Source organism: Poecilia formosa, unplaced genomic scaffold (genome assembly GCF_000485575.1).
Source record: "Poecilia formosa unplaced genomic scaffold, Poecilia_formosa-5.1.2 Scaffold155, whole genome shotgun sequence".
Taxonomy (NCBI): domain Eukaryota; kingdom Metazoa; phylum Chordata; class Actinopteri; order Cyprinodontiformes; family Poeciliidae; genus Poecilia; species Poecilia formosa.
Window position 1 is genome coordinate 1,147,822 of NW_006800094.1, and position 26,464 is coordinate 1,174,285.

Below are 26,464 nucleotides of genomic sequence, written 5' to 3' on the forward strand. Positions count from 1 at the left end.
GGGGAAGCAGGAGATTGTTGTTCCCGAAGAATCATCAGTTTTGTGCTGAAAGCTCCGAGTAGTTCTTATGGGATTAACAGCATTTGTGAAAAATAAATAAATAAAATAGAGGTGGATGGGGTTTATTACTGTGTGTGGGCGCAGCGACATGTTGTCTACGGGTGTGCATGTTCCTGCTGAATGTGCACATACATGTGTTCTTCCCAGGGGCTGATGTTTGTGACTTGGGGGTGAGCTTGTTGGCAGTAGAGGCTGTGTATTCCTGCCTTGCTTGTTCTCCATCCAGATATGTGGATTACAGGGAAGAATGGTGGGTGTGTGTGCGTGCGTGTGTGTGTGTGTGTGTGTGTGACAGTGTATTTCACTCTATGAATGTGAATAGAGCATTTCTCTTCCCACGTAGCAGGAGGAAATTGGTTGAATTTCAGCAGGTAGAATAAAAGCGTCGGAAAGACTGGGGGCATGCATACCATTTCATTTATATGAGAGCTTCATATACCCTTTCTTTTATTTTTGTCTGAGTTTTGTGACCTAAATTTAAAGTATTTATTTTACAGAAACTATAGCATATTTTCTTATTTTTGTTATTTTATGTTTAGATGAGATAATCCCTTCTACTCTAGTCTAGTCCTAGTCAAAGCCCATGAGTTAAGGCAAGACTTTTCATACAGTAAATGATAGATGGTTTCTCTCTAATCTGACCAAATTTGGGCTATTTTGCAACAAGAAATGGGCAAACCTATCATTGCAAAGCTGGTAGAGAGACATTTATTTAATTGCACTGGAATTAAAGAGGGCCAAATACAAATGTACACCACACTACTTAACATGAAAAAAAAAATAAATTTAGAGTTTCAAGGACTATGAACTCTTTTGCAACTAACTACACATTGTGTAGTTTCAGTGGGCATAAATCTAACTGCGAAGCAGCTACAGCTGCTAAGCTATAACTGCTCAATATATTGCCTCAAAGGAGCCAGATATTGTGATAATATTTCCTGTGAAGTCCTTGTGCATGACCATGGCAGCATGATCTGCAGTGTCTTTGAAAAATGAGGGAAGGTGGGCAAGTGCAGGTGAGAAAAAGATGCGTAAATAAACTAATAAACTTAAATCTTTATTAGTCATGTTGTTACGAAACAGAATAATCCAGCAAAGACCTTGCAGCTGAATGATTCATTAGTCAAGTCAAAAGGTATTACAGCATCTTATCGAGCAAATGAAAAATAATCCTGTGAATATGGTCAGATACTGGACTGAAAGCAAGTCAAAAAAAAAAACAGCTTAGTTTTGAGAGACCTTCAAAGAGATTGAAAAATATAGATTAAAACCTATTTAAAAGATTCTGAGAAAGCCTGACTGCTTGGAAGCAAAATAAACAGAAATAAAGGAGAAAGACATTTACATAGGCAATAGGGATTCATTTAATTTTTTATCTGAAAAACATCAAATTCAATGGTGCAGCAAAGCATTAAAGATTACATTAAAATATTGCCAAAGTGGAGCTCCAGGTAATTTCATTGCTCTTTGATTTCTAACTAAAATGGCCGGAGTCATCTGGCTGGATCCGGTTTTGTTGTAGTTTGTGATTTTGTGTACGCAGTTTGGGCTGATGTTGTGTTTCTCTTCCTGTGCAGCTGCAGCAGCAGACCAAGTCTCAGTGTTGCTGTTTGTTGCTGGTGTCTGAGGACAACCACCAGCTATTCTGCCAGGTGACCACAGTCAGACCGTTGAAGCCAAATCTTTATTTACACAGTATGAAAGACACACAACCACTTTTTTTATTCTATGTGGCTAACTTTAAGTCACATTAAGATTTCCTTATATTAGGTAATTTTATTATTATTAATCTATTGTAAAATTTTTAACACTCCTTAAAGGCGGAGGTTTGAAAAATCTCTATGTTCTTTGGTAAAGTTTGTATTTAAACTTTATGACTTCAGTCAAATGTTTCCGGTGTTGTTTCACAAGGTCATAATCGCTTACACCTTCTTAGCTTCGCCTATAAATTTTCTATGGGACTTAGATCAGGACTTTGTGATGGGCACAAACATCAACTTTGTTGCTCTTGAGTCATTTTGTAACCAATTTGGCAACACGATTAGGATCATTCGCTCTCGATCACACTGGTTTTCATTATATGTTTTTAAAATGCCACAAGGAAACAACGTTCAAACGTTCAACCTCTTTTCTTCACACACTGAGACATAAACAGATAGATTATAGCCGTCTACAGTTTCTGCTGTGATTTGGAACTAAATTCAAACCTAGCATTTAAATAGTTTGTAACCTTTGACCTTTGTTACATTTAGGTGGTTGGAGACAAAGTGCTGGAGGAGGAGATCAGCTTCCCGGTGAGACAGAGAAAGAAAAACACAATGGATTCATTTTCTTGTATTTGTAGATCTGTAATGTTCCCTCTGAGACCGTTTGCTTATTAATCAATTGCCTATTTGTTTGATCATCCATATTTCAAATGTTTCTTAATCAGTCATTCCCTTCTTTTATTCACTGGATCCCCCGTCATCTCCTGCTTTACTGAGCTGAGGTTTTCAGGGATGTTTGTTGCTAATAATAACAATAATAAGCTTACTTAGAATACAAGTGCTGTAATCCTGCGCGTGTTTTTGACAGACACAAAAGAATAAAGCTTCCACATGCAAAAGCTCCTAATCCTCTGTAGGGGTTTGTAATTAAGAAATTTGTGCAGGAGAAGTAATCGCTTCCTTCGAGTCGCTCCGGGTCTCCTGTCCATGCTTACGCTGCAGCTGTAATGTCACTAACAGGCTCTTCATTACATGGTGTGTCCCCCCCAGGCCAAATGATGTGTGAAACCTTGATGATAGCTAAGGTGAAAAGCTATGAGGGCAAAAAAGTCTTACACATCTTTCTCCTACCATAAAACATATAAAAGCCTTCATTTATTATTTGTTTTTATCGAAAAACAATCTCTAGGGACATTTTCTTCTAATATTTTTTGTCATGATTTTGGTGGGGGGGTTTCCCTCTCCCCCCCCTCACACACACACACAGTTTTCCTTTGGTTGCTTTACCCCTGTCTTTCTCTCTCAACTGTCCAGCTGATGTTTGGACGCTTTGGTCAAGTCGTGGAGAAAAAAAAGTCTATTTCCCTCCAGGACATCAGCGCTGTAAGATTCAATCCGTCTTATCTATTGATCCATCAAACTAGCCTCCTTTCTGCCCGTCTGATGTTGTCTGTGTCCTTCTCGTCCTCTCAGGAAGAACGCAGGCAGCTGTCCAGCATGCTGGGCTGTGAGATCTCCTCCATGCTTTGTGTCCCTGTTGTCAGCAGGGCCACCGGTCATGTGGTGGCGCTAGCCTGCGCTTTTAACAAGCAGGGCGGACAGAGGTGAGAGACTTCTAATTTGTCATGTTGGCCGTGTGTCCTTTTAAAGCTCGGTAATTGCAGAATATCGTATCCCACCCTTGCGCGTCTTCATGCCAAAATGCATCAAGACTGCTGGTTCACAGTTTGCTATTTGAGACTGCTGACTCTTAGGAGAAGCAACAATTTATGCAACAGTAATTTTGAGATGAGGTCTGATTAGATTAGCTAATTTGCCTGGATTTGTTGAGTTTGCAAAGGATTCGACATCTTACTGGCAGCAGGATGGTTACAATCTAAATGAAGTGGAGGAGCTAGCTGCATTTACTTAAAGAGGGAGGAAAAGCCCATTGAGAAGTAAAACTACATACCAGAGCAGGGTTTATCGCCCAGGGCAGCATAAAATTAGGACCAACACAAATACTCAATATTTATTTTTTAAGGCATGCGTCAGTCGCACCAAAGCTAAGCTTTCTATTGCTCTTTTTGTTGTTCAGTCATTGTTATGTGAATGTTGTTTGCAGCTCCATGGAATCTAAATATGGCAAGGATGAAGAAAGACCAATAATTAATTCAAATTAAGGACTTTAATGATTCACTATATATGCAAAATGAATTAGTCCTTTGCAGGAATATCAGCATTAGTGAATAACATGTATTTGAAGTCTGAAAGGCTCAAGGAGAGGCCCGGGGCCATGCTGTTGCCGTTTTCCACTGAAAGTTTAGGAAATGACGGCTCTAAAAACAGATATAACCTTTCATGCCTCCTGTTAGACTGACACAGCGTTCCTTTTAAAGTTACAAATTACGCTGATTGGCAAGTTTAAGACTGCAACACAGATAAAGATGTGTGCACTGAAGCACCAGCTTCCTTCACAAGCTCAAAATACACAGAAATGACTCAATTTAATGATCTTCTAACTGCTTATATTATATGGAAATTATGGAAATGTTTATTTAGTTAATTGGAGTAGAAAGTGTTTATTATGTCTTCATGAGTATCGCACAACAATGCAAATTCCCTGAAATAGGAAGTTCATGATTTGATTCGTTGCACTTTATCAGACATGAGTTGTTTTCAACTTGCTGTGAGTCTGATGCTTGTTGTTGAATACAGATTTCCAATTGTTCAGTAATAGTTTACTAATGAGCTTCTTGTGTTAAAAGATGCATTTCTTGTGTGTGTTTACCTTTCACATTTAAACCACGACATTCAATTAAATTTTATTAGCATTTTAATGTGATGAACCAACTCAAAGCAGTTTATCACTGTAAAGCGAGAGGAAATCTTGCATAAAAATTTTATATAAAATTTTATTTTTTCCCCTTTCTTCACAAAATTGCTCAATTTCAGTCAGAATGGAGAGCACCTTTAAATCTATTTTTAAGTCCTGACATACCGTCTCATTTCTACTTAGGTTGGGACTTTGACTGAGCCAATGTAACTCTTCCATATGCTTCGATCTAAAGCATTCAGCTGCAGCTCTGCTTAGGGTTGTCCTCAGTTTTACGTGTTTAGCTGTCTTTGATTAGATTTTCTCCCATCTGCCCTTACCCATCTACTTTTTTCCCAATCAAGAAAAGCAATTTCACATCATAATACAACTATAATCATGCTTTATCATTTGGACTGGGTGTTCAAGCTGATTAGGTGTATGTTAACACACATAGAGCTTTTTGTCACCGCCGCTCAGAGAAACTTACAGTTATCGTCTTCACCACACAATATTTGGCATGTAGGTCAACATTTTGCTGTTTCCCTGAATCAAATGACGGGTGTGTTGGATGCAGTTATGTTCTGCAGAGTCCCGCTAAAGACGTAATCGGTTGATTTAGGTGTTTTGGACAAGGAACGCATCTAAATGTAGCAGAACTCCAGCCTTAGATGGCTGGACTCCCACACTTTCATATAAAAGCCAGTTTTGTGGAGTGCACAACCAATAAATGTCATGACAAATAGTTCTCCTTCTTGAGCCATGAAGGCTCTGGATTAAGGTCCAGTTTCTGAAGACCTTGGCTAGTATTGTGCCTTTGTACCAGATTTCCAGAAAGTCACTCTCTAAAGCTGCCACCTACATAACCCTCAAAAACTCCTGAGAGAAACTAGACTTTCATTCAAATCACAGGAGGAAAAAAAAAAAAAAACTCAGAAGGTTGCTGATTGCGCTCCATCAGTATCGCTATTATATATTCTTATGCGCTCTTCCCAAACTAAGCAAAGCTTTGCCTCATCAGTGACAAGTGTTTGGACTGTTGGTCGGGCCCATCTTTGAAGGCTGTGAAATGTTTCTCTGACTGTCGGGCCTCTGACAGAACGTCCACACTTAAAGCGCGCCCTCGACTGCATGCCGCTGCACTTTAAAACCCATGTCCACTCATCCTCCCTTTGTGTGTGTGTGTGTGTGTGTGAGCAGATGGGTGTGATGATGATGAGGATGAGGATAATGGCGGTGTGATGATCTGGAGTCAGGTCATGAGTCTAACAGCAGCGGGTGGTTTGGCTGCCTGATTTGGCAGCAGCGGGTTTTGGCGTGTCTCCTCGGTGTGTGTTTGTCTCTGTGCGCTGCCAGGAGCAATGCCGTTATCTCCTGAATGCAGAAGTCAGGGAAAAAGCTCTCTATTTTTTATTTTTTTATCACCATGGTTGTGTTTGTTAAAGTATGCAGAGGAGTTTATTGGTATATTGTTTTTATTTTTTTCCTCATATGCATACACCCTCATGAGATGGATGAGAAGGGATCATGTCTGATCATTTCACTCAGTAGTGGCTGGCGTCTCATTACCATGGTGAGTGCTGCAGGATCAGGGCTTCCACGGAGCAAATAACGCAGTCAGTCTGGTCTTTGCTCCGAACGCAGTGAAACAGATGAACTTTGCCATCATTATAAAGATTACATATGCAGAGTTTGTTTGTGTGCAAAATAAAATATGGCCTCATACGTCCCCAGCAGCACAGCATGGCAGCGGTAATAGGTTCATAACTCATGTTTTACAACCAGAAAACTCCACAAACAGAGGAAACAGAAAAATGGTAGTGCTCAAAATACCAAAAAATGATTTTTGTTAGATCAACCTTAATGCAAGGGATAGGGCCAACGCAGAGAACCTTTTGTTTTTCATATATTAGACAATATCCGTGTTTTGGAAGCCCAAAGCTGCCGCTTGTTAGGCTTGTTTCCAAGATATGGAAGAATTTCAAAATATCTTTCTCTCCAGCACGGCAGCCGGGTCTACTGCAGAGTTACAAAGAGCTATTTCATAACCAAAATCTTCTATTTGTTGTGTATTGTGCACTCTCTTTCTGCAGTATACATGTATTTTACGGTTTTTTAGAAAAGGACTCCCACTGGCTACTTTTCAACCTGTGGGGATGGAGACCAGACGATGTCATGACTGCAAATAACTGCCTGTTACCACAGAAAATGATCCTCCAGTCTCAGCGTAGCTCTCCTGGGTGTCAGTCACAGAGATTTCCCAGATGCAGGCTCCTGTCTCCGTTGACAGGATCCTTGTGTGTCTGATCTGGGACCAGGAAAGACCCTCGAGCCCATAACAACGTGCCACTGCTCTCTATAGGAGGTGACAGATAACTGCAGCCAATTACATGAGCCATTATGGTCACATTTTTGGTGTTTAGAAAGATTCCCAACCTGCAGGAAAACTGGTTTCATTATTGTTTTGTTTTTTTTTTCCCCACTCTAGACATTTTGCTGTGACTTTGTTCTTTTACGTTACCTGTTTCTGCATTACTGTCTTAATGAGTTTTTGACTGATTGGAACAGAAAATGTCACCCAAGCAGAAGCAGAAAATAATTTTTCGATTTGTTCAGCAAAATTATCCAGTAGGGGAACATTTTTATTAGCTGTAAGTACTATATGTGCAATTTGAGCCTTTTTATTTCACAACAACACTTGATTTGTCACCTAGGATATTTTGTTTCTTCTATGAGATGTTAATGAAACACAGAAGAGGTACAGAAGCAATTTGCATTTCTCTGAAATGAGGTGCCGTGACCCGAAACACGACGAAGCAGGGATAAAACAAAGAATTAATGCAGTGGATTAGAATGTATTAATTAGAACAAATTATTATCGCTCCCTATGAGTAAATATAACATTTAGGATTTAAAACTATAGTAAAAACAATGTTTATTAAAATGTTCTAGAGCTAAAGAAAAAACACTCAGAGACTTTTTACTGCAACATGAATAATACATTAAGAGGAGATTAAGTGTATAACTCTCACTGTTTGACTTTGTTTGTGTTCTGCAGACATGCAGAGGCAGACGAACACGTCATCCAGCACTGTTTCTGCTACACCTCAACAGTCCTCACTTCAACTCTGGCCTTTCAGAAAGAACAGAAACTAAAAGTGGAATGCCAGGTATCGCACATTTCCCCACTCACTCGCAAGTTTACATGCGCCTATCGTTAATGTGAAAGTCATAATAATTTGGTCTTTAAATGATTGATTTGAAGTACCCTGTCTTTAAAGTGCGCGTTATTATGTTCAAATGTACAGTTGGTTTTCGCTAAACCAACCTAAATATGCTAATATATCCATTTGCCCCCACTAATAATAATTCTTAATGGATATTTTGAAATAGTAAAGTTAATTTTAAAGCTTAGTTTTACTCTGGCCTTTCGATTCCAAAGCCGGTTTTGGTGTGCGTTTGACATCATCGTCCTGCGAGAACACCAACCGGTGCCCCGGCTGCTACTTTCCATCTGTTTAATTTGTGCTAACAAGGGGAAAATCCAAGCTAGTCCTTCTTCGCTATCCCTATTGCTTTGCTCGGTGCACCAGTACCACTGGTAATAAAGCAGACGCCCAAAGCCTCCAATGTTTGCCAGCTGGTTTGGTTTGAAAGCTTCACCTTGACCAAACATTCATCTTTCAGTGTGGCCAAATATTTTCAACCTCTGACTTGTCTGACCATAAAACTAGGTAACAAAAACCGTGTGGATTTTCTGCGGCTTGCTGAGAGATATTTCTCCGTATATTAGAGGGAACACACACTGTCTGCATAGTTTCAGCCTGAGAAAATCTTCCATAAATTCAAACTTGTGCACCCAATTCTCGGTTTTAAAATCCTTCCGATTGCATTTTCCATTATTAGTCAAGTTGTTCATAATTAGCGCAGCATTCACATGACGATGAAGGAATGTGCTTTACGCTGTGAAGCTGTTTTTTGATGAGCTTGTTATTGTCCACCGTTTCCCTTTTTAGGCACTTCTGCAAGTGGCCAAGAACCTCTTCACACACTTGGGTACGTCTCTTTCCCCATCTCTGTCTGAATGTCCAGTGAACAGACACTGCTGGAACATCTGCTTTGCTGGCAGATATTTAAATGCTCACCTTTGAAGCCAAATGGTGCACATAATTGAATGAGATATTACTGACCGTAAAGGTGATAATGTCCAGAATCATAATAATAAACTTAAAAGGGCATTAAAAATGATGGCTCTGCCATCCTCACACTCCCATTCTTATAAAACAGCCAGCAGCCACAGCAGAACATGTCATTGTTGATTTATCATGATTGCGAGAACAAAAATTGATCCAGTGTTAGAGCAAATTGCCACTCACTGGACTGAACCCATGATTACAAAAGCTCTTATCAGCTTGTGCTGTTGATCCTCAGGTACTCATGTTGTAATCTCTGTTTCTGTCTGCCTGGGCTCTATCGTACTGCTATAATTTTCTCTGTTTTCTTTTGGATTCCTCCCTCTTTCTGTCTCTTCCTCTCACCCCGATTCCTCCAGATGATGTGTCAGTGCTGCTACAGGAAATAATTGTGGAGGCCAGGAACCTGAGCGACGCAGAGATGTAAGCCCTCTGATTTATCCTAGCATGTATGTTGGAAAGAGAGAGCATGCCTTTGTAGACTGGAAATCTCTTTATCTCTATTTGCAAAAAGGCTACTTCTGCTATTTGTTCTCAACCAACTTGCCTGATTTGATTAAAGTGGCAAATTGACTTGCAGTAGAATGAGAAAAACCTCTGTGAACTCACCGGCTTTGCTCTGTTTTCCGTCGCCTTTCTGATTTTGCCTCTCTCCGCTCTCCTAGCTGTTCAGTGTTCCTGCTGGATCGGGTTAGCCATGAGCTGGTGGCGAAGGTGTTTGATGGCGGTGTTGTTAGCGACGAAGAGGTAAAGCAATCAAGAATAATTTGTTCGATGTGAAAACTAGGTATACATATTAAATTGCAAAGTTTTGTTTATGGTCTATCTTCAAATAAACATAACCTCAGATGAGCAGAAATCACCCACTGTCATTACTATGTATTAAACAAAGTTCAATAATGCCAATCAAATGCTCTGTGTTAATCATGCGGGATAAACACCTGTAAAAAGAAGAATGTTTTGATGCTTTAGAGCAGTGCCATACAAAAACATCAACTCTTCAGGTTTCAGAGAAGCAATTCTTCAGACTTAGAAATGTTAGAGGGCAATGTCCAAATATCTGGCCTCGATTGTCCTGCAGCAACAAAGACTGCAGACCAGTGGGAAAGACAGTAACTAATCTTTGTAGAATCATCAAGTTTACCCAGAGGTCAGACAGTACAATGCTCAGAGAAATTTCAAATAAAATATTTCAGACCCCGCAGTCCTCAAGCTCTTATATTAGATGTCAAAGTTCATGGCAGTTCAGTTAGAAAAAGACTGAACAGGGAAGACTTGCTTAGTTGCAGACAGAAAGCCTCTTCAGTGTAGATGGAAAATGGCTCCAGGTCTTGAACTAAAGTCTGGAAAAGGTTCATTTGAAGACATAAGAGCAAAGTGGACATGTTTATCTACAATGCATAGCAAATTGCCTGATGGGAACCAAATAAGACATTTATTAAATTAAGTTTTCTTTGGAGCTCCTGGACCTGTTGAACTAGCAGCTACAGTCAACTCTGGCCTAAGCATACACAAGTCTATTGGAGCTAAAAGTGGGACCATTTTTTACAGCTTTGGAGTTTGGCTGAAGCCTTGCTTTGCAACATCTAAAAAAAGAAAGACTGGAAAAAAAATGTTGCAGAGCTCCAGTTCAGTCATGGAAGTCAAGCTAAATAAAGTACTGCAAAGGTACCCAAAAGCCTTTTTCTCTCTCAATTGGAAACTTCCAAGACTTTTCAGCCAAATGTTGAAAACCTTTTTCCAGCACAAAGTCATGAAGCTATTGAACGCTTTCCCGCTTTCCAAACCATACCAGAATACTACCAGCACAGGTATCCCATCTGTACTAGGATCTTTCCTTACAATAAGTGGAATTTCCTAATAAAATATAGAAGATTTCTCCACCTCCACCATCAGTTTCAGCCCTTCTGATGAGAAGCGTCTGAGGTATTTTAATTTCTTTAAGTACAGAATGGGGTGCACTGCAGAACAAATATTTTATTATCTGTGCGCCTGTGTTTGTCTGAAGCATCATGCACGCAAAATCCAAAATCATTTTTCAAATTAAGCTCAGTCCAATCTTTATGGACAATTTGGACAGGTGTGCACTTCTTTCCAGCTGGGACTCCTACTGTGCAGAAGGGGCAGCAAACATGAATCTCGATGTCCAACGGGCCAAAGTTTGGTCAGGTTTGCAGATTATTGTTGCCGTGTTACCTGCATCGCAGCTGCAACACCAAAAGTGTTGGAATAAATTAGGCTACATGGGGCACTAACAGTCATGTGTTGGTGTTATTTGGCTCACCGGCGGATTACCTTGGTGTTAGGTCTGCACACCCACTCTTTGTTCAAATTCTCAAATGGCCAATCTGACCAGGTGCACGCAGACCACATGCCATGGAGAACCCACCACTGCTGCTCTCAGGCTCCTAAACCCAGGGGAAAAAAGTTTGACTGCTGTCATGATAACAAAGCACCACAAATCTTTGGTGCAAGCTCAAAACAGTTTCTCCCACATGCCATAAAACTGATAAGTTGTTGTGTTATTCCTGCTAAAGCTAAACTCTACAAGCTGAGAAACATTAGGGTAATCCACTCAGCAATATGTCATATTAGGTGCAGAATGTCACTTAATACGCCACATTAAATTAATACAAACTTTATACAGTAGCAAAGCATTTCCAGGAGTGACAGGATGATGCATGCAGCTGCAGACCATGAGAGGTCACTGAATAGTTTAATGGGTATAAAATTAATGTGAATAATATATTACACCAGGTTTTAACCCAGTTTAACATTAAATTAGGCAGTCGCTTTGGGAAGAATGATGATCTTACCCTCCAGTAAAGCTCCGGGGACTGTTATAGCGAATGCTAATGTGCAGTGAAGCTGTTGTGTGGGCACATGGTTGCCCAGCACCTTACAACATCCCTTTGATATCGAATGATCCTGTAATTTGTCTCTTGTCTCATTGTGTGTATTCGACTTTTTTAAATGTACTTTTTCCACGTAGTGACTTATCCAGCATCTTCCTTTTGGCCCAGTTGTCTCACAAGGATTCGGCAGCGTTTGCAGCATCAACCAAAAAAGAAAGGAAGAAACTGGGGCATTTTGTGCATTTTTTAGAAAGTTGGCATGTGACAAACTGAGCCCATTAGTTGGGAGACCGAGCTGCTTGTCAACTGCTTACTCACTGTCACAGATATTTTTATTAGGTAAATGTCTTCTGTGTTTGTGTCTGAATGCAGAATGAGTTTCGTATCCCAGCCGATCAAGGCATCGCAGGCCATGTTGCAACCACCGGTCAGATTTTGAACATTAAGGATGCCTACTCCCACCCTCTCTTCTACCGCGGCGTGGACGACAGCACCGGCTTCAGGACTCGCAACATTCTCTGCTTCCCCATCAAAGACGAAAACAACGGTAAGAATGAGGTGACACATTTCCATACATTACTGCAGGTAAAAAGGACACCATTCAGTAACACTGCAGCAGTAATATATTAATGCCGCTGGAAAAGAAGTGAAGCTGCAGATAGCTACAATTCAAGCTTTCAAATGAAAGAATTACTAAAAGAAAATAGAAATACAGGAACTAGTAACTGAATAGATATTTTTAGCTATTAAAAAAATCATGTCTATTGGGATTTTTTGCACTGAAGGTGCAGAAAAATGATAAATAAGGGGAGGAAATGTGGGCAATGTTGTTTCAGGTGGCTTTTTATGCATTGTAATTAAAAGAGATCTTAATGGAGACGTTTAAGTGTGCTCATTTATATGTATTTTACACATTTAGGTGCTCTGGAGACAAAAACAAAGCTCATTCTTCTTATTCAGTACTTTGTAGAGAAGCAGAGTCATATTTGCTACTTTATGATGTCTTTGTAGCGTTCAGTCATTTACCATGGCAACTAAAGCTATTGCATAGTATTTCAATAGCAAATTTTGTGTTTTTCCTGCACTTTCGCCTTGCGTTAACTACCCTCTCCTCCTCTTTTGTCTGAAAAAGTGAAACTACATTTTCACCCAGGTGATTGTTCAGAATAGCACAAAGAGCAGTTACATCACATCCTTGTGCCTAAATGTTAGAGTGCTCAAAGTGCACTCCAAACCCTCTTCACTGAGTTATTTCAGAAATCTCCGCTTCATGTTGACGGTGCTGCCTAAACTGTTTCCGGGCAGAGCAACTTTGCATTCGGTGCCGCTTGTCTCTATATGGAAAAGTGTCTGGAGCTCAGCTGAATGGTTTAAATGCAGGTCTTTTTCTTTGCAATCAGGATCAACCACAGTGTGAAATTAATCTGAGTTAGCAGAGCTGCTCAACTCCACTTTTGTTCTGCACCTCTAACTGTTGCTTTCTTTGCCCCATTATTTTTATTCATCCTGGCATCTTTTTCTTTCCCATTTTTCTTCATCATCTACTTTCCTTGCCTTCGTCTTTCTCGCCTAATCTTTTCCTCCCACTATCGCCTCTCCTTTCTCTTGCCTCCTCTTTCTGAAATTCTCCGTCTCCTAGAGGTGATTGGTGTAGCGGAGTTGGTGAATAAAATGAACGGGCCATGGTTCAACCGCTTTGATGAAGATCTGGCCACAGCTTTCTCCATCTACTGTGGAATCAGCATTGCCCACGTAAGACTTTTCTCCCACTCACAGTCACCTTTAAATCTTTTTTTAGTCTTGCGAATGTCTTTGCGGTGGATAGACTAAAATGAATCTCTTAGAGGATTTTTTTTTTTAAATAAGAAGTAAATCAATTCTTTCAGAAAGAAGTGGTAGCATAGAGAAAATGAATTCAGCAGGACGAACAGTGAGCAACATCCTCATGACTAATTCATCCCAAGAAATGAAATATGTTGTTTTTCTGACCTTACAGTGGGTTAAAAAGTAGAAATGTACTGGTTATCCATTATTAGGATAACCAGTATCCTAATACTGGTTAGGATACTGTACTAGGATACTGTTAGGATACTGTAGGATACTGCACTTGCAACAGTGCAACAGCTCTGCACTTGCGCTGGAGCTGTTGCTAATGTGGTCAGAAAGACTGAGCTTGCCTGGGAAAATGAGATCAGTTCAGCAGGAGCAAAGCGCTCGTTCAGAGCGGAGGGAAGGAACGTCTCACAGGAAATTCAAGCAGATCCTGTCTAATGGTAGTGATAGAGCTCCGCTGTGGACTTTAAAAACAGTTTTTATATGACAGCTTCAAAGCTAACAACAAACATTTTGCTAGAGAGAAGGTTGAACCTCGCAACAATGATGTTTACATCCTTAATGATGTTAAAGAAAATAAGACTGTGTTGTATGGCTCCACCAATACCCAGAAAGCCTTTATGTTAACATGGGATATATCCTGTTTGGAGACTCTCAGAGTGTAATTTAGAAATCAGGAGAAAGATGCGTTTTACTTTCCCTATAAGTATAAAAGAATGATGAACAGAAAGGAGGAAGTAAAATAGAAAGGGAAGGTACCAAGGAAGGAAGGATAGAAAGAAGGGTAGAACTAAACTAAAAAGACATAAGGAAGCAATGTAGATAGGTAGCTTTTCACTCAATTAGCAATCAGTAACCTTTTTAGAGACTTGTTGCTTAATTAGTTTTACCAACAACTTGCAGGGTGTTGTTGGCTAGCACATGTTAGCTTGAACATGGGCAGCTTTAGCTCTGGTCAGCATTGCATCAGCAGTGTTTGGCTGGCCAGACTCGGTGAAGCTGCGTCTCTCAGCTCTCAAATGGTCATCAGACTGGACTTGCACCCAGCGTCGGCTATCAGCAATAATCTTGGGGAACCTGTAATTACACGCTTTCTTCTGCAGAATTATGAATAAAACTAGAATCAAAGTGTATTCATACAGCTGGGAAAATACAGTCACCTATATATTTTTGGATCTGGAGCTTCAGAGTAAAAAACAGGCCTTCTCTCTGCCAACGAGAGAAGGTGTGCAGTTATTCCTCCTTTAAGAAACAAGTGCGCCACTTGTTTCTCAAGTGGATGAGCTTATTTCAGCGGCTCAGCTTTGTAACCAGATATCAGTTTTTCACATGGTAAAACTCCTCTTCCTGTTGAAACTGAAAGCATGTTAATTCACTGCATTGTGGGATAAACAGTCCCCACACCAGTCTCCTGTAGTCAGTTCTTTATGGCAGGAGGTCCAACATTAACAAAAGGAAAGGAGGGAGAGAAAAAAAAGGGAATAGAAAGAAAGAAGAGAAAAATGTAAACATTGAATCAAACAAGAAGAACAAAACAGAGAAAGGAAAGAAAGAAATGTATGATTAGAGGATAAAAAAGAGAAGACTGTATTACTGTATTACAAATGAGAAAGCAGAGTGGAGCTCGAAGGAAGAGAAAAAAAAATAGATCCTTATTACAATCAAATTACATCTCAGAAATATTTTATTCAACATTTCTGATTCACTGTGTTATTAATCAGCACTTGTAGAATGTGACCTTTCAGTAACTGCAGGTATTCAATAGAATATCTGCAAACTATAAAGACAAGCAATTGGGAAAAGAACAGCTTTCAAGGACACTTTTTAATCATTTGAAGATTGCCAAATACAATGTTAACCAATGCTTGCACTTTAACAGGCTATCCAGAACTGATATGTGAGCTTTAATCTGCTATGTTCAGCCGTATCTTATATCATAGGAAAGTAAAAATGAATTAAAGCAACACCATAATGAGGATTGTTTATTCACAAAGATGATTTATCTCTGTAATGAGAAACCAGCATTGTTGTTTTTGTTTGTGATTCGTATGTTCTTTAGTCTCTGCTCTACAAGAAAGTCCATGAAGCTCAGTTCAGGAACACGCTTGCCAATGAAATGATGATGTACCACATGAAGGTAACCTCACATTTACCCACGACACTAAGCATGTCTTTCCTCAGATAATGCTCCCCATTTTGTAAAATGCTTCTTGCACGTGCTGCAGGTGTCAGAGGAGGAGGTGACTAAGCTGCTTGTGACTGGAATCGAACCCGTGAAGGAGATTCATCCGTGTTTCGCCGAGTTCACCTACACTCCCCGTTCCCTTCCTGACGACACGACGCCTCATGTGAGAAAAAGAGGGAGAGGGTGTGGCGTGAAAGATAAAAAAAATGACAATCGGAAGACAAACCAGAAGAATGAGTAATATATTCTGCTCCTTGTGTGTGCGTGCATGTCTGCAGGGCGTTCTCAGCATGTTTGAAGATATGGGCTTCATCAACACGTACAAGATTGACCTGCACACTCTCGCCAGGTTAGACACTTACATCATTCCAAGTTTTGCATATGAGAGTGTGGCTGTTTTTTCTTCAGTAACCAGCCTTACTTTGATTATGTTTCTCTCCACGTTCTTCAAAAATGACTGTATTACCCCAGTTGTGAGGACAATAAGCTAAAAATACAAGTGAACAGCAACTGGCTTCAAATACAAAGCATCAATTTAGAGTTACAGCCCACACCTGACACTACAACAAATGTGCATTTAGATCCCTTATATTTCTACTTACAGCAGCAGCCATATTTATTTATTCTAATTACACAAAGGAGAAAATTAAGCATATTCCTTCAGTGTATCTGTAAAGGTAAGAAGTTAAAGTTAATAGCATTTCATGTCAACAGGTGAGACAGATGTTACATTTAGTGAAATATAGCTTGAACACTTTATGTAATTTTTTAATGTAGCCTGTTAATGTCCAAAAGTTGTGTTTAAAGATCAGACTGAAAACCAAAGAAATTATGGAAACAAGATTTTAATCCCTTGAGAGTTAAGTCACTGAGATTTATATCAGACTTCAGTTTTCACATAAGTTGTGATAAAGAGCCTCTGGTGCTACATAATCAGCACTGCAGCTGAGCTGTAATACAGCCACATTTTTATTAATTCCCCTTCTGCTCTTTCAGCTCAAGGAAAGAGGTGCACTTATCAAACCGGGTCATGATGTTCAAAACCAAATTACATGCTGCAAATAAAAAAAAAATAAGTGGGGAAATGATGTGGCCCTTTTTATAGCACATGTCCCAGTGTCACATGATGTGATGGCAAGTATAATTAAACCGCTGCCTTGGCGACAGGTTCTGTCTGATGGTGAAGAAAGGCTATAGGGACCCTCCATACCACAACTGGATGCATGCCTTCTCCGTCTCACACTTCTGCTACCTGCTCTACAAAAACCTAGGGTTGTCCAACTACCTCGAGTGAGCACCCTTCTCCTGAATACTTGATGATTCAATGTGTGCTGTGTTGAAATGAAAATGATTCTACTTTTCCTGTTTTCATGCAGGGATATAGAGATTTTGGCTCTCTTTGTTTCCTGCATGTGCCACGATCTGGACCATCGCGGCACCAACAATTCTTTCCAAGTGGCCTCGGTGAGAATATCCACTAGAGTTTCTACTTCTTTTTTTTATATGGAAGCGATATTGAATAGGTACAATAATGCAAAATAATCAGCCAGAGTGTGGTTTTCATCCCATCACCTGTGACGGGATTAAAAACACCCGGTGTGATGCTAAGATGTCTCTGCGATGAGCAGCCTTTTGCTCTGGTTCACTTTAATCATACATAGCCCTGCAGCACTAAATGACTCAAACACACAGGCAGAAACATGGTGCAACAAAGGGCATACTTTAAATCAACAATCTATCAGCATCCCTGTGCGCTTTTTAGTTTCCAAGCACAGCTGATACAAGCCGTTTCAAAGAAAACACTGCTGCAGTTAGCCCGAGGATGTCGTTTTCACTGTTTGTGGATGCTGCTGAAGGGACTCTGTCTCATTTTTGTCTGTTTGACTTTCAGCAATCAGTCCTGGCTGCTCTCTACAGCTCCGAGGGATCTGTAATGGAGGTGACTCAAGCTTGGAAATTTCTTTTTTTAAATCCTCAATTTCTTTCTTTCACAATCTGAAATGCAAATCTGTATTTTTTTTTCTTTTTTTGCTTTATTTTGAATAAATTGCCTTTGACCTGCTAATATTGTGTTCTACTGCGACATCTAGTGGCCAGAACAAAAAAAAGATATATTGTTTGAAGGAAGAAAATAAGATCCATCAAAATTTGTTTTGCCTTTGGCCTGCAAAACATGACTCAGCAATATTACAGCTGCTTTCTTCATACTCTGTTTGCTGCGACAGAGACACCACTTTGCCCAGGCAATTGCTATTCTCAACACACAAGGCTGCAACATCTTTGAGAAATTCTCCAGGAAGGTGAAATACAACATTTACATCAATTTCAGTAGCTCTCTAAACTTTTTTTTTTTTTTTTTTTTAATTTTTCTACAAACTTCTGGTGTTATTTCTATATTTCTAGGATTACCAGAGGATGCTGGATCTGATGAGAGAAATAATTCTGGCTACAGACCTGGCTCATCACCTTCGAATTTTTAAGGACTTGCAAAGGATGGCTGATGGTATGTGTCAGTAGTTAAGCATACGCTGCTGTGATCCAAGATGGCTTTGATCAGAACGTTCTAAACATAGCAATATCTAACACTTATTGGACAGTAGCTTTGCAACAATTTAAAGGTTTAATTTTGCTGTCATGTCAAAAAGAAAAAGATAAAACTTTACTGTATTTTATCAGAATATTATTTGATAATCCAACATATAGTAGTGCAAAAAATATGAAGTGGAAGAAAAGAAATGATAAAAATATATATTCAGCTCCTCTTAGTCCTAATACCCCTAAATAAAATCCAGTGCAAACAAATGACTTCAAAAGTCACCTAATTAGTAAAAAGACAGTAAATAGAGTCAGTTTGTGTGTAATTTAATCTCAGTACAAACCCATTTGTTCTATGAAGACAGAACATTAATTATAGAACATCATTATGAAGACCAAGGAGCGCAGCAATAAAATCTGTGGTGGGAGATTTCAGGGTTTAGATACTTTTGCTAGATACTGCAGCACTGGATGAAAAATAAGGTTCTGCTTGAGGTTTTATAATAACTAACTAATATTCTAAAGATTTATGGTGAAGCTTGCAGCGTTCAGACTCGGCATTCTTAATAATCGTCCACAGTTGCTTACACTCTCGTGTGACTTAATTGGGTATAACGTCTGGGCCAGAGGTTAGTTACGCCTGAATGCAACCAATTATGAGTTATCCTGAGTGGATGCCTCTGCAGTGAATTCAGCTTAAGCTGCTAAAAGGATTCAAGGATACACAAAACCTCTAAATGAGTGAGAAATTCCTCTGCACTGCAGAGTCTGTGAATTTTAGACAGAAACAGATGAAACAAATTGCACAGGATTGGCGAGTTTAAGAGACTATCCATCCATCCATCCATCCGTCCATCCATTTTCTAACACCCTTGTCCTTAGTGGGGTCGGGAGGGTTGCTGGTGCCTATCTCCAACTAACGTTCCGGGCGAGAGGCGGGGTCACCCTGGACAGGTCGCCAGTCTGTCGCAGGGCATTTGAGAGGCTAAAATATGTATTTTTTTGTCATTAAATAATGAACTCGCAAGTTGTCAGACATCGATGATTTTATGTGTCCAACACCAAACTCCACCGATAATGCAGAACACAAACACAAAAAGTAACAAAAGAAGCTCAAATTTGAGTTTATAATGTGAAAATTTATGTGGTGAATTGTCAACAGATGGGGAGGAAATCGGAAGAAATATTGTCTTACTTCAATAACTTGAATATCTAACAAACCAGCACTCCAACCAAGGGTGGAAAAGTCCTCTGTGACTTTTTGTAATCCACAGCAGTGGTAAATGACTATTTGTGACCAAAAAAAAAAGTAATTCTTGAAGGATTCAGGCAGATGCAGTGATTTCTGCCCTGGTTCTAGCACTGCTTAAATTTCTCTTAATATCTGTGTCACCTTAATATATTAGGAAATCATGAAGTGGTTCAGTAAAACAAAACAGCAAAACAGAAGGAGCTGAGAGTACACACATAATTAGTCTGTGTTTTAGTCCTGAGGGTTCAAACTACGCTGTACTAATAAAGCCGGTAGAAAATGTGTTCCAAGGCAACATTGTTTCAGACAACAAATCATCATCCATAAATCGTAGTACCTTTCTGCTTTTAGGAAGAATCAGAAAAGTGACTTTTTAAAGTGAATTATCTCCCTCGTAAAACAATTGAAGGGATGATGATTAGAGCTTCAAAGATTTTTGGCTCTAAACTATGGTGTTTCTGATGTCAAACTGAATTGATGTGATATCACTGAATTGTGTCTGTGTGTCTTTTAGATGGATACAATACAAAGAGTCGCAACCATCACTCCTTGCTGCTGTGCCTGCTGATGACTTCCTGTGATCTGTCAGACCAAACCAAGGATTGGAAAACAACACGCAAGATTGCGGTCCGTTCATAGCCTACGTTAGTGGCTATACATCCCACTACACAGAACTTCTGCAGACATTTTATTGTTTCTTATTAGTACAATTATAAAGTTTTTCACAAACCAATGGCTGAACAGCAAATATTTGGAGACATACCACGAATGTAAATAACCTTTAAACTCCATTATACGCTCTTCTGTGCAATCACACTCCATTTTTTGGATTAGGTTTTTAATCTTGACTTGCCCCCCTTTTACAAAACCCCTGTAAACCTTGCCCTAAATCCTAACCTCAATCTCCAAACACCTAACGCCTAAATCAGATGCAGAGTAATCCTTGATCCCGAAACAAAACAAAACAAAACAAAACAAAACAAAAAAAGATGCACCTCTTTTATTCAGGAGAGATTACTGTACAATATCTGGCTTGTTTCAGTTGCAGTGGGTACAGGCATCACTTGTAATAAAGGGGAACAGTGTTGTATTAGCAAAATGAAAAAAATAAAAATAAAAAATCAAGCTTGTGGCACGGCAGCCTGGTGTAAAACAATATCGTCAAGCATGTATTCAACATGCATTTGACCACTTTTAAGCTATAGTACAAGTACATGCTTTCATATTTGCATTTTTTAAACCCTTGACACAAATCCAGACTGAATTTCATCACTGTCACCATTCTGGAAACATGAAACCATGTGTGCAGTGATATTTGTGTTGCCTCTGTCTGTCCGCAGGAGCTGATTTACAAAGAGTTCTTCTCTCAAGGAGATCTGGTATGTCTCAGCAGCCAAACGCTTTCTGCTGCAGCACGTGGCTGAACTTTGTGTCCTTATCCAGATTATTGAGCTCATTACTCATATCTGTGTACTGTGCGCTCGTTGCGTATGTGCAGGAGAAAGCCATGGGGAACAGACCAAGTGAGATGATGGACAGAGAGAAAGCGTATATCCCAGAACTACAGATCAGCTTCATGGAGCATATCGCCATGCCCATCTACAAGTGTGTACAAAACCGACTCCCTCAGGACACTTTACTCTACTTTACATCATCTCATGGCCAATTTCAGGGGGGATCTTAGCTTTAGATTTTGCTGACAGAAATTGTTTAAAAACATCTAAAGTTACTTGCTGAGTTTTAGATTTTTTTTTTTTTTATTAATTTGTTTTTATTTATTTATAATCCATATTTCTTTTCCAAACGCTGTTTTCAGTGCTCTTCACATTTCATGACTGCCTTGTGAAAAATACAGAAGCCAAGTCACATAGTTCACACAGGAGACCCGAGGAAGGAAAAACAGATTAAGTTAGGGGTAAACAATGTTAATGTTACTGCATTACTGTTGAGGAAAATTAAAGAACATGCCTCCTGGAAATGAGCTGATATGGTTTTTTTACCCCCAAAATACAAAATTAAGGGATTTTCTTTTCCTTTTTGTGAAATTGTGCAACAAATTCTTTAATGAAAAGAGAAGATTTAAGAGTTAACTGTTCTTCAAAGTCAGCAGGTTTCAGTGCAGACACGTCAAAACTTTAAGTTTGAGGTTCCACCCAGAAAATTGTCCTATGCACCACACTAACGTTTGTTTTTTCAAAAACTTCTCTGCATGCTCAGAAAACTTTTACATTTACAAGTAAAAATGTTACGTTTGCATTGATTTTTAGACACACTTAACTTTCAACATTATAACATATTTAGCTTTTTTAAAAATTCTTTTGTTTTGTTCCAAAACTCATGAGTTGAACAAGCTCTAATTGTGTTCTGTTTGAAATAAGATAAACAATTGTGTTCCTACAGGTTGAAATAAGTGCTAAACAATAAGGGGGAACACATTAGATGTTTAATTCCTCTAACTTTGCTCACAAATAGATTGAATGGTGATCAGATTTTGGGCTATCAATCATTTCTCTTTCTGTGATAAACTATGACAGTGAGTTTTTGGGGGGTTTTTCATTGGTCAGTGTTTCACCTGGTGCACAAATTTAAGATCACAGTTTAGATGTAAATAAAAAGTTTTGTCTTGACAGAAAATGACTTCAAAACAGACAGCATCTCTAACGGAGCTAATTTTCCTCCTCCCGCTCTCCTTGCAGGCTACTGTCCGAACTGTTCCCCGGCGCCACTGAGCTGTACGAGCGGGTAGCAGCGAATCGCGAGCAGTGGACCAAAGTCTCCCATAAGTTCACCATCCGCGGGTTGCCCAGCAACAACAGCCTGGACTTCCTGGACCAGGAGTACGAGCTGCTTCAGTCGCAGGGTGCTTTTGGGAGCGACGACCACTGCCTGAATGGCTGTCTGGATGACACAGAGGGAGGTCAGGGCCAGTGACAAACAGCGGGGCCTCCGACAGCGCATTAATCTTGAAGTTTTCTCGTGGTCCAACAAGAGGCGAAGAATACTTTTCTAGAGGCCAAAGACAGGCTGGTCTCTGATGTCAACCAGCTGGCGTGCTTTAGTAGGCCTTGCAGGATGGAAACTAAATCAGACGGATGCTCTGAACCGATTCGTCTGAGTCACTGATTCGATGCTTGATGTCGCTTGTGTCAACCAGTCGAGGAGCGTAAAAGATGAGGAGTATCTTTTTACATGTCACACGTTCATTCGTACAGTACTGATCCTTCTTAAGATTGTAAAAAAAAATAAAACAAATCGACACATATTCGCACAAACAAGGTGGAAGCATCCGTAGTTGTGGCAAAGACTCCAGCGTGCAACAATGAGGTGAAGTGCTCTACTTTCCGTTACGGCGTGTGTTCATTTCGGTTGCCACAGATCCCACCTGCTGCGTATGAATGCATGACGGACGAACACCTTACCAGTTATAAACCAATCTGTGATCATTTCCCCCCATTCGTAGGAAACTAAAGCATTCTATTTTTACACAGTCATAGCAGATTTTTGTATCCACCTCGTCAGAGTATGTTTAGGAGATTCATGACCTCTTTTTGTTCTTGTTCCTTCATTTCAGCATATAAACTCTTCTCTGTTTTAGTGGAGTTTAAGGGACATTTTTGACAATCACCCATTAATAACAACAGAGGCCATAAATTAAATATATATATATATATATATATATATATATATATATATATATATATATATATATATATATATATATATATATATATATATATATATATATATATATGAACACATGCATTTTGTGAACATTAGTCACAAGTATTTGCCCCCATTTATTGTTTGTGCTTTTTGTTGCATTAAAAATGTTTAGATCATCAAACAAAATTTGATATCAGACAAGGGTAGCGTAAAGTATGAAATCATTATTTATTTTCTTTATATCAATAGTTAAATCCAAATTAACTTTGACCTATGTAAAAAAAAAATAAAAAAAGTGCTTGCACCCTGCATCTAACGACTGGCTTCAACAGATGCCATGATTTGCCTGTTTAAGGTCATGCCACAGCATCTATAAGAACTTTGCGTGCAGGATTGGATTAGGCCACTTCAAAACCTTTAGTTTGTTTCTTATTTTTTGAGTCAGTAAAAGGTGAACTTGCTGGTGTCAAGTGAGCTAAAGATAAAGATCAGAAACTGATGACTGCAGCCTTACTTTATGTTACAGAGTTGAATTTAATGACAGAAAATTGTTGAGGTCCTCAGGCTGAAATACAAGATGCCATTTTTGTCCATTGTGTTTCTTATATTTCAGTTATGAACACTGATCTTAACTGAGGCAGATACAGTGCTTTAAATGTTCCGGGTTCCTTTTTTTATGTCTTGGATGAACCATCAACATGCTTCTGCATTAATTATGATAAACCAATCTCTTCCAGGAAGGTTTAACCACTGCTCTATTTTTTTATTGCTGCCTACAGGAGTCTCATACCCTCACGAATATATTTGTGACCCTTCCCAGATTGAAGCTTGTTAATTACATTTTCCCATCTGTTCCTGAATTTCTTTTGGTTGGAGTATAATATGTTGCTTTTGTAAGCCTACTTCATGTTGCCAGACAGATTCTGTTCAAGTTATTTTCTGATGCTAAAGGTTTTACAATAATGAGGTTGTACTTAATGAAACTGAACCAAAAAAAATAAAAAATAGGTTAAGTCTCAGATAATTCTTAAATTAACAAGGGAGGGGCTGGATTAGGTTTTCATGCAGCACCAGATTAGTTTGGATAGATTTTTCCCTAATAAGTGAAATTATAATTTGAAGACTGCTTTTTGTATTTACTCTGACTATCTTTGTCTGATATTAAAGGTTATTTGATGCTCTGAAACATTTAATTTCAAAAAGAAAATGCAAAAACACAAAAAAATCTGGGACAAATATTTACTACAGCACTGTTTTGTTCATAATCCAAATTATTTAATTGCCTTTTTTGCATTTTTGTATATTTTTTTTCCTTTAATTAACCATTTGAAGACAAAAAAGAGAAGCCCTTTAAACAATCCATCTCATTCGTTGGTGTAACTGTGCAGTAGAGTGTGTTAAGTAGAGTGCGTCACTAAGTGTGTCCTATGGATCTGCCTTATTGCGTATCTTTGCTGCCTTTATTAGAGCTTTTAATATATAAAAGTGGAATAAAAAGTCTGTTTAGTATGTTTGTTGAATATTCCTATGGACACTGTGTTGACTGAGAACATGTATATTTTGTAAAACACTTGTTTAAAGACCTCAGACGTCGCATCTTTTCACTTCTTTTCTATTCCTGCTTGTCTGTGCATCGTACATGAAAGCTTTGTTACGTAGGAAACAACATAAGGAACAAAAAGAATCAACAAGAGATGTAGCCATGATAGAAAACGTCAAATAGGGTGTGTTTTCCAGATTTGTGCATCATAAAAAAAAATAAAAATAAAATAAAACTTCAGAGAAATGGGGCTTAATGTCACAACATGCCATACTTACTTTCACATTAACTACAATGACAAGAATATGCTTCACAGTTAGGATAGGACAGCTTATAAAGTGCAGGGTCGTGTGTTGGTGTGCTATGTATGAACTCATGAATGAGTGGATGAACAAATAGATGACAAGACCTTGAAAAAGTATTCACACACTGTCATGTTACAACCACAAACTTCAGCGTATTTTAATGGATTTTATGTGATAGACCAACACAAAGTCTTTTTATGTGTCCGCTACCTCCACAAACCTGCAAAATAGCTTAAATTCAGTCAGATTGAAAAGCAACTTTCAAGTTTGGTCTCAGACTTTTTTCTGCTGTTTTCCTTGGCTGTAATGATGCTGCTTATTCATTAATATTCTCTTATAAACCTCTCAAGCCTTCACAGAACAGCTGGATTTATGTTGAATTTAAATTGGACACAAATTTAAATTGTATCCAATTTAAATTTAGTAAATTTAAATTGGACACAATTTAAATGTACTAAATAGATTAATTTTGGGGGTTATCATTTGTACAGGGATTTATTTAGGGATATCAGGGCTAAATGCAAATGCATTTTACATTTTTTTAGATTAATTGTGGGGGAAAAAATGTATCATTTCACTTCCACTTCATAGTTTAGCACTACTTTGTGTTGCTATATCACAAGAAATCCCATTGAAATCCAATTTGGTCTGTATTTGTTACATGATTAAATGAGAAAAGGTTCGACAGGTATGAATGCTTTTTGTAAGGGATTCTAGTTACTGGGGGTTTTCTTATTTTGCATAAGAATCAGAGTGTAGTAAATGTCAACGAAATTATCAGATTGAAATATGAGATTTTTCTTTCTATATGAAGAATCCCACAAAGGGTATTTGCAGGAAACATTTTGGTTTCTTTGGATATACCTGAACAGTGCTGGATGAAGGGGTTGAATCTGCCCTTCCTCTGCTTCGTAAACTCACTTTAAAAAGGCATCAAGGTGTGTTAAAAAGTCACTTCTTGGTCTATCATTTTTCTCATTTGTCCCATCATTTGCTTCATATGTCCTTGCTTTTTTCTGTGCAATATGAAGCCTCTGTTTCTGTGACAATGCATAGATACTTACGTACGTAAATAGGATTCGCTAAATACCTATGCCTCTTGTTATATTATTGCTTTAGGTCTGAGTTGCCAAAGGCTTTTTAAATGTTAAATCACATTGTTTCCATGAAAAAAAGCAACTGAAATGGGACTTTTTTTTCCCTGCTACAAATGCTTTTCAGAGTTCAGACCTTTGACAGTTTTCTATGAGTCTGTGTTTGTCTGTTAATGTTCGTCTTAGAGAGTCAGGGCTAAATGTGCCAAGCAAACACTTTCCACTTCCTGGCCCAGCTGCAAGATGAAAGCCAGACGTGGCTTTAGGAATAGCTTGCTGTCAGAAGGCTGTTGGTGACCGCGCTTCATCATGTCAGCTTGTCCAGGAAGCATAAAGCCAATCTACTGTATTTCCTCTCATCACAGCAGGAACAGCAGGACTTAAACCTGTGATGCGATAACATTGTAATGATCACCTGTGACGTATTTGCTAAAAGTGGCAAGAATACA

At 38.9% G+C, this 26,464-nt stretch overlaps 1 protein-coding gene and 1 long non-coding RNA gene across 4 annotated transcripts in view; one reads left to right on the forward strand and one right to left on the reverse strand.

Moving 5' to 3' along the window:
* The window catches only part of pde2a (phosphodiesterase 2A), a 177,104-nt gene extending 154,035 nt beyond the window's left edge, over positions 1-23,069 (forward strand). For all 3 annotated transcript variants that reach the window (XM_016677404.1, XM_007564139.2, XM_016677405.1), the window contains 22 exons: positions 1,638-1,712; positions 2,313-2,354; positions 3,081-3,149; positions 3,240-3,370; positions 7,619-7,730; positions 8,577-8,616; positions 9,113-9,176; positions 9,419-9,500; positions 11,981-12,155; positions 13,248-13,360; positions 15,501-15,578; positions 15,667-15,789; positions 15,905-15,975; positions 16,794-16,916; positions 17,003-17,090; positions 17,518-17,565; positions 17,852-17,926; positions 18,030-18,129; positions 19,928-20,040; positions 20,754-20,792; positions 20,912-21,018; positions 22,110-23,069. In XM_016677404.1, the coding sequence (XP_016532890.1) occupies positions 1,638-1,712; positions 2,313-2,354; positions 3,081-3,149; positions 3,240-3,370; positions 7,619-7,730; positions 8,577-8,616; positions 9,113-9,176; positions 9,419-9,500; positions 11,981-12,155; positions 13,248-13,360; positions 15,501-15,578; positions 15,667-15,789; positions 15,905-15,975; positions 16,794-16,916; positions 17,003-17,090; positions 17,518-17,565; positions 17,852-17,926; positions 18,030-18,129; positions 19,928-20,040; positions 20,754-20,792; positions 20,912-21,018; positions 22,110-22,344 (2,103 nt within the window). In that variant the 3' untranslated portion in view covers positions 22,345-23,069. The remainder of the gene's footprint in view (positions 1-1,637; positions 1,713-2,312; positions 2,355-3,080; positions 3,150-3,239; positions 3,371-7,618; positions 7,731-8,576; positions 8,617-9,112; positions 9,177-9,418; positions 9,501-11,980; positions 12,156-13,247; positions 13,361-15,500; positions 15,579-15,666; positions 15,790-15,904; positions 15,976-16,793; positions 16,917-17,002; positions 17,091-17,517; positions 17,566-17,851; positions 17,927-18,029; positions 18,130-19,927; positions 20,041-20,753; positions 20,793-20,911; positions 21,019-22,109) is intronic.
* Positions 23,070-23,508: 439 nt separating this feature from the next.
* Positions 23,509-25,302, reverse strand: LOC107837595 (uncharacterized). The gene is made up of 2 exons (XR_001663631.1): positions 25,021-25,302; positions 23,509-24,988 (listed from the first exon to the last, which is right to left on the reverse strand). It is a non-coding gene; the product is annotated as an uncharacterized LOC107837595 (long non-coding RNA).
* Between the last annotated feature and the right edge of the window lie 1,162 nt (positions 25,303-26,464).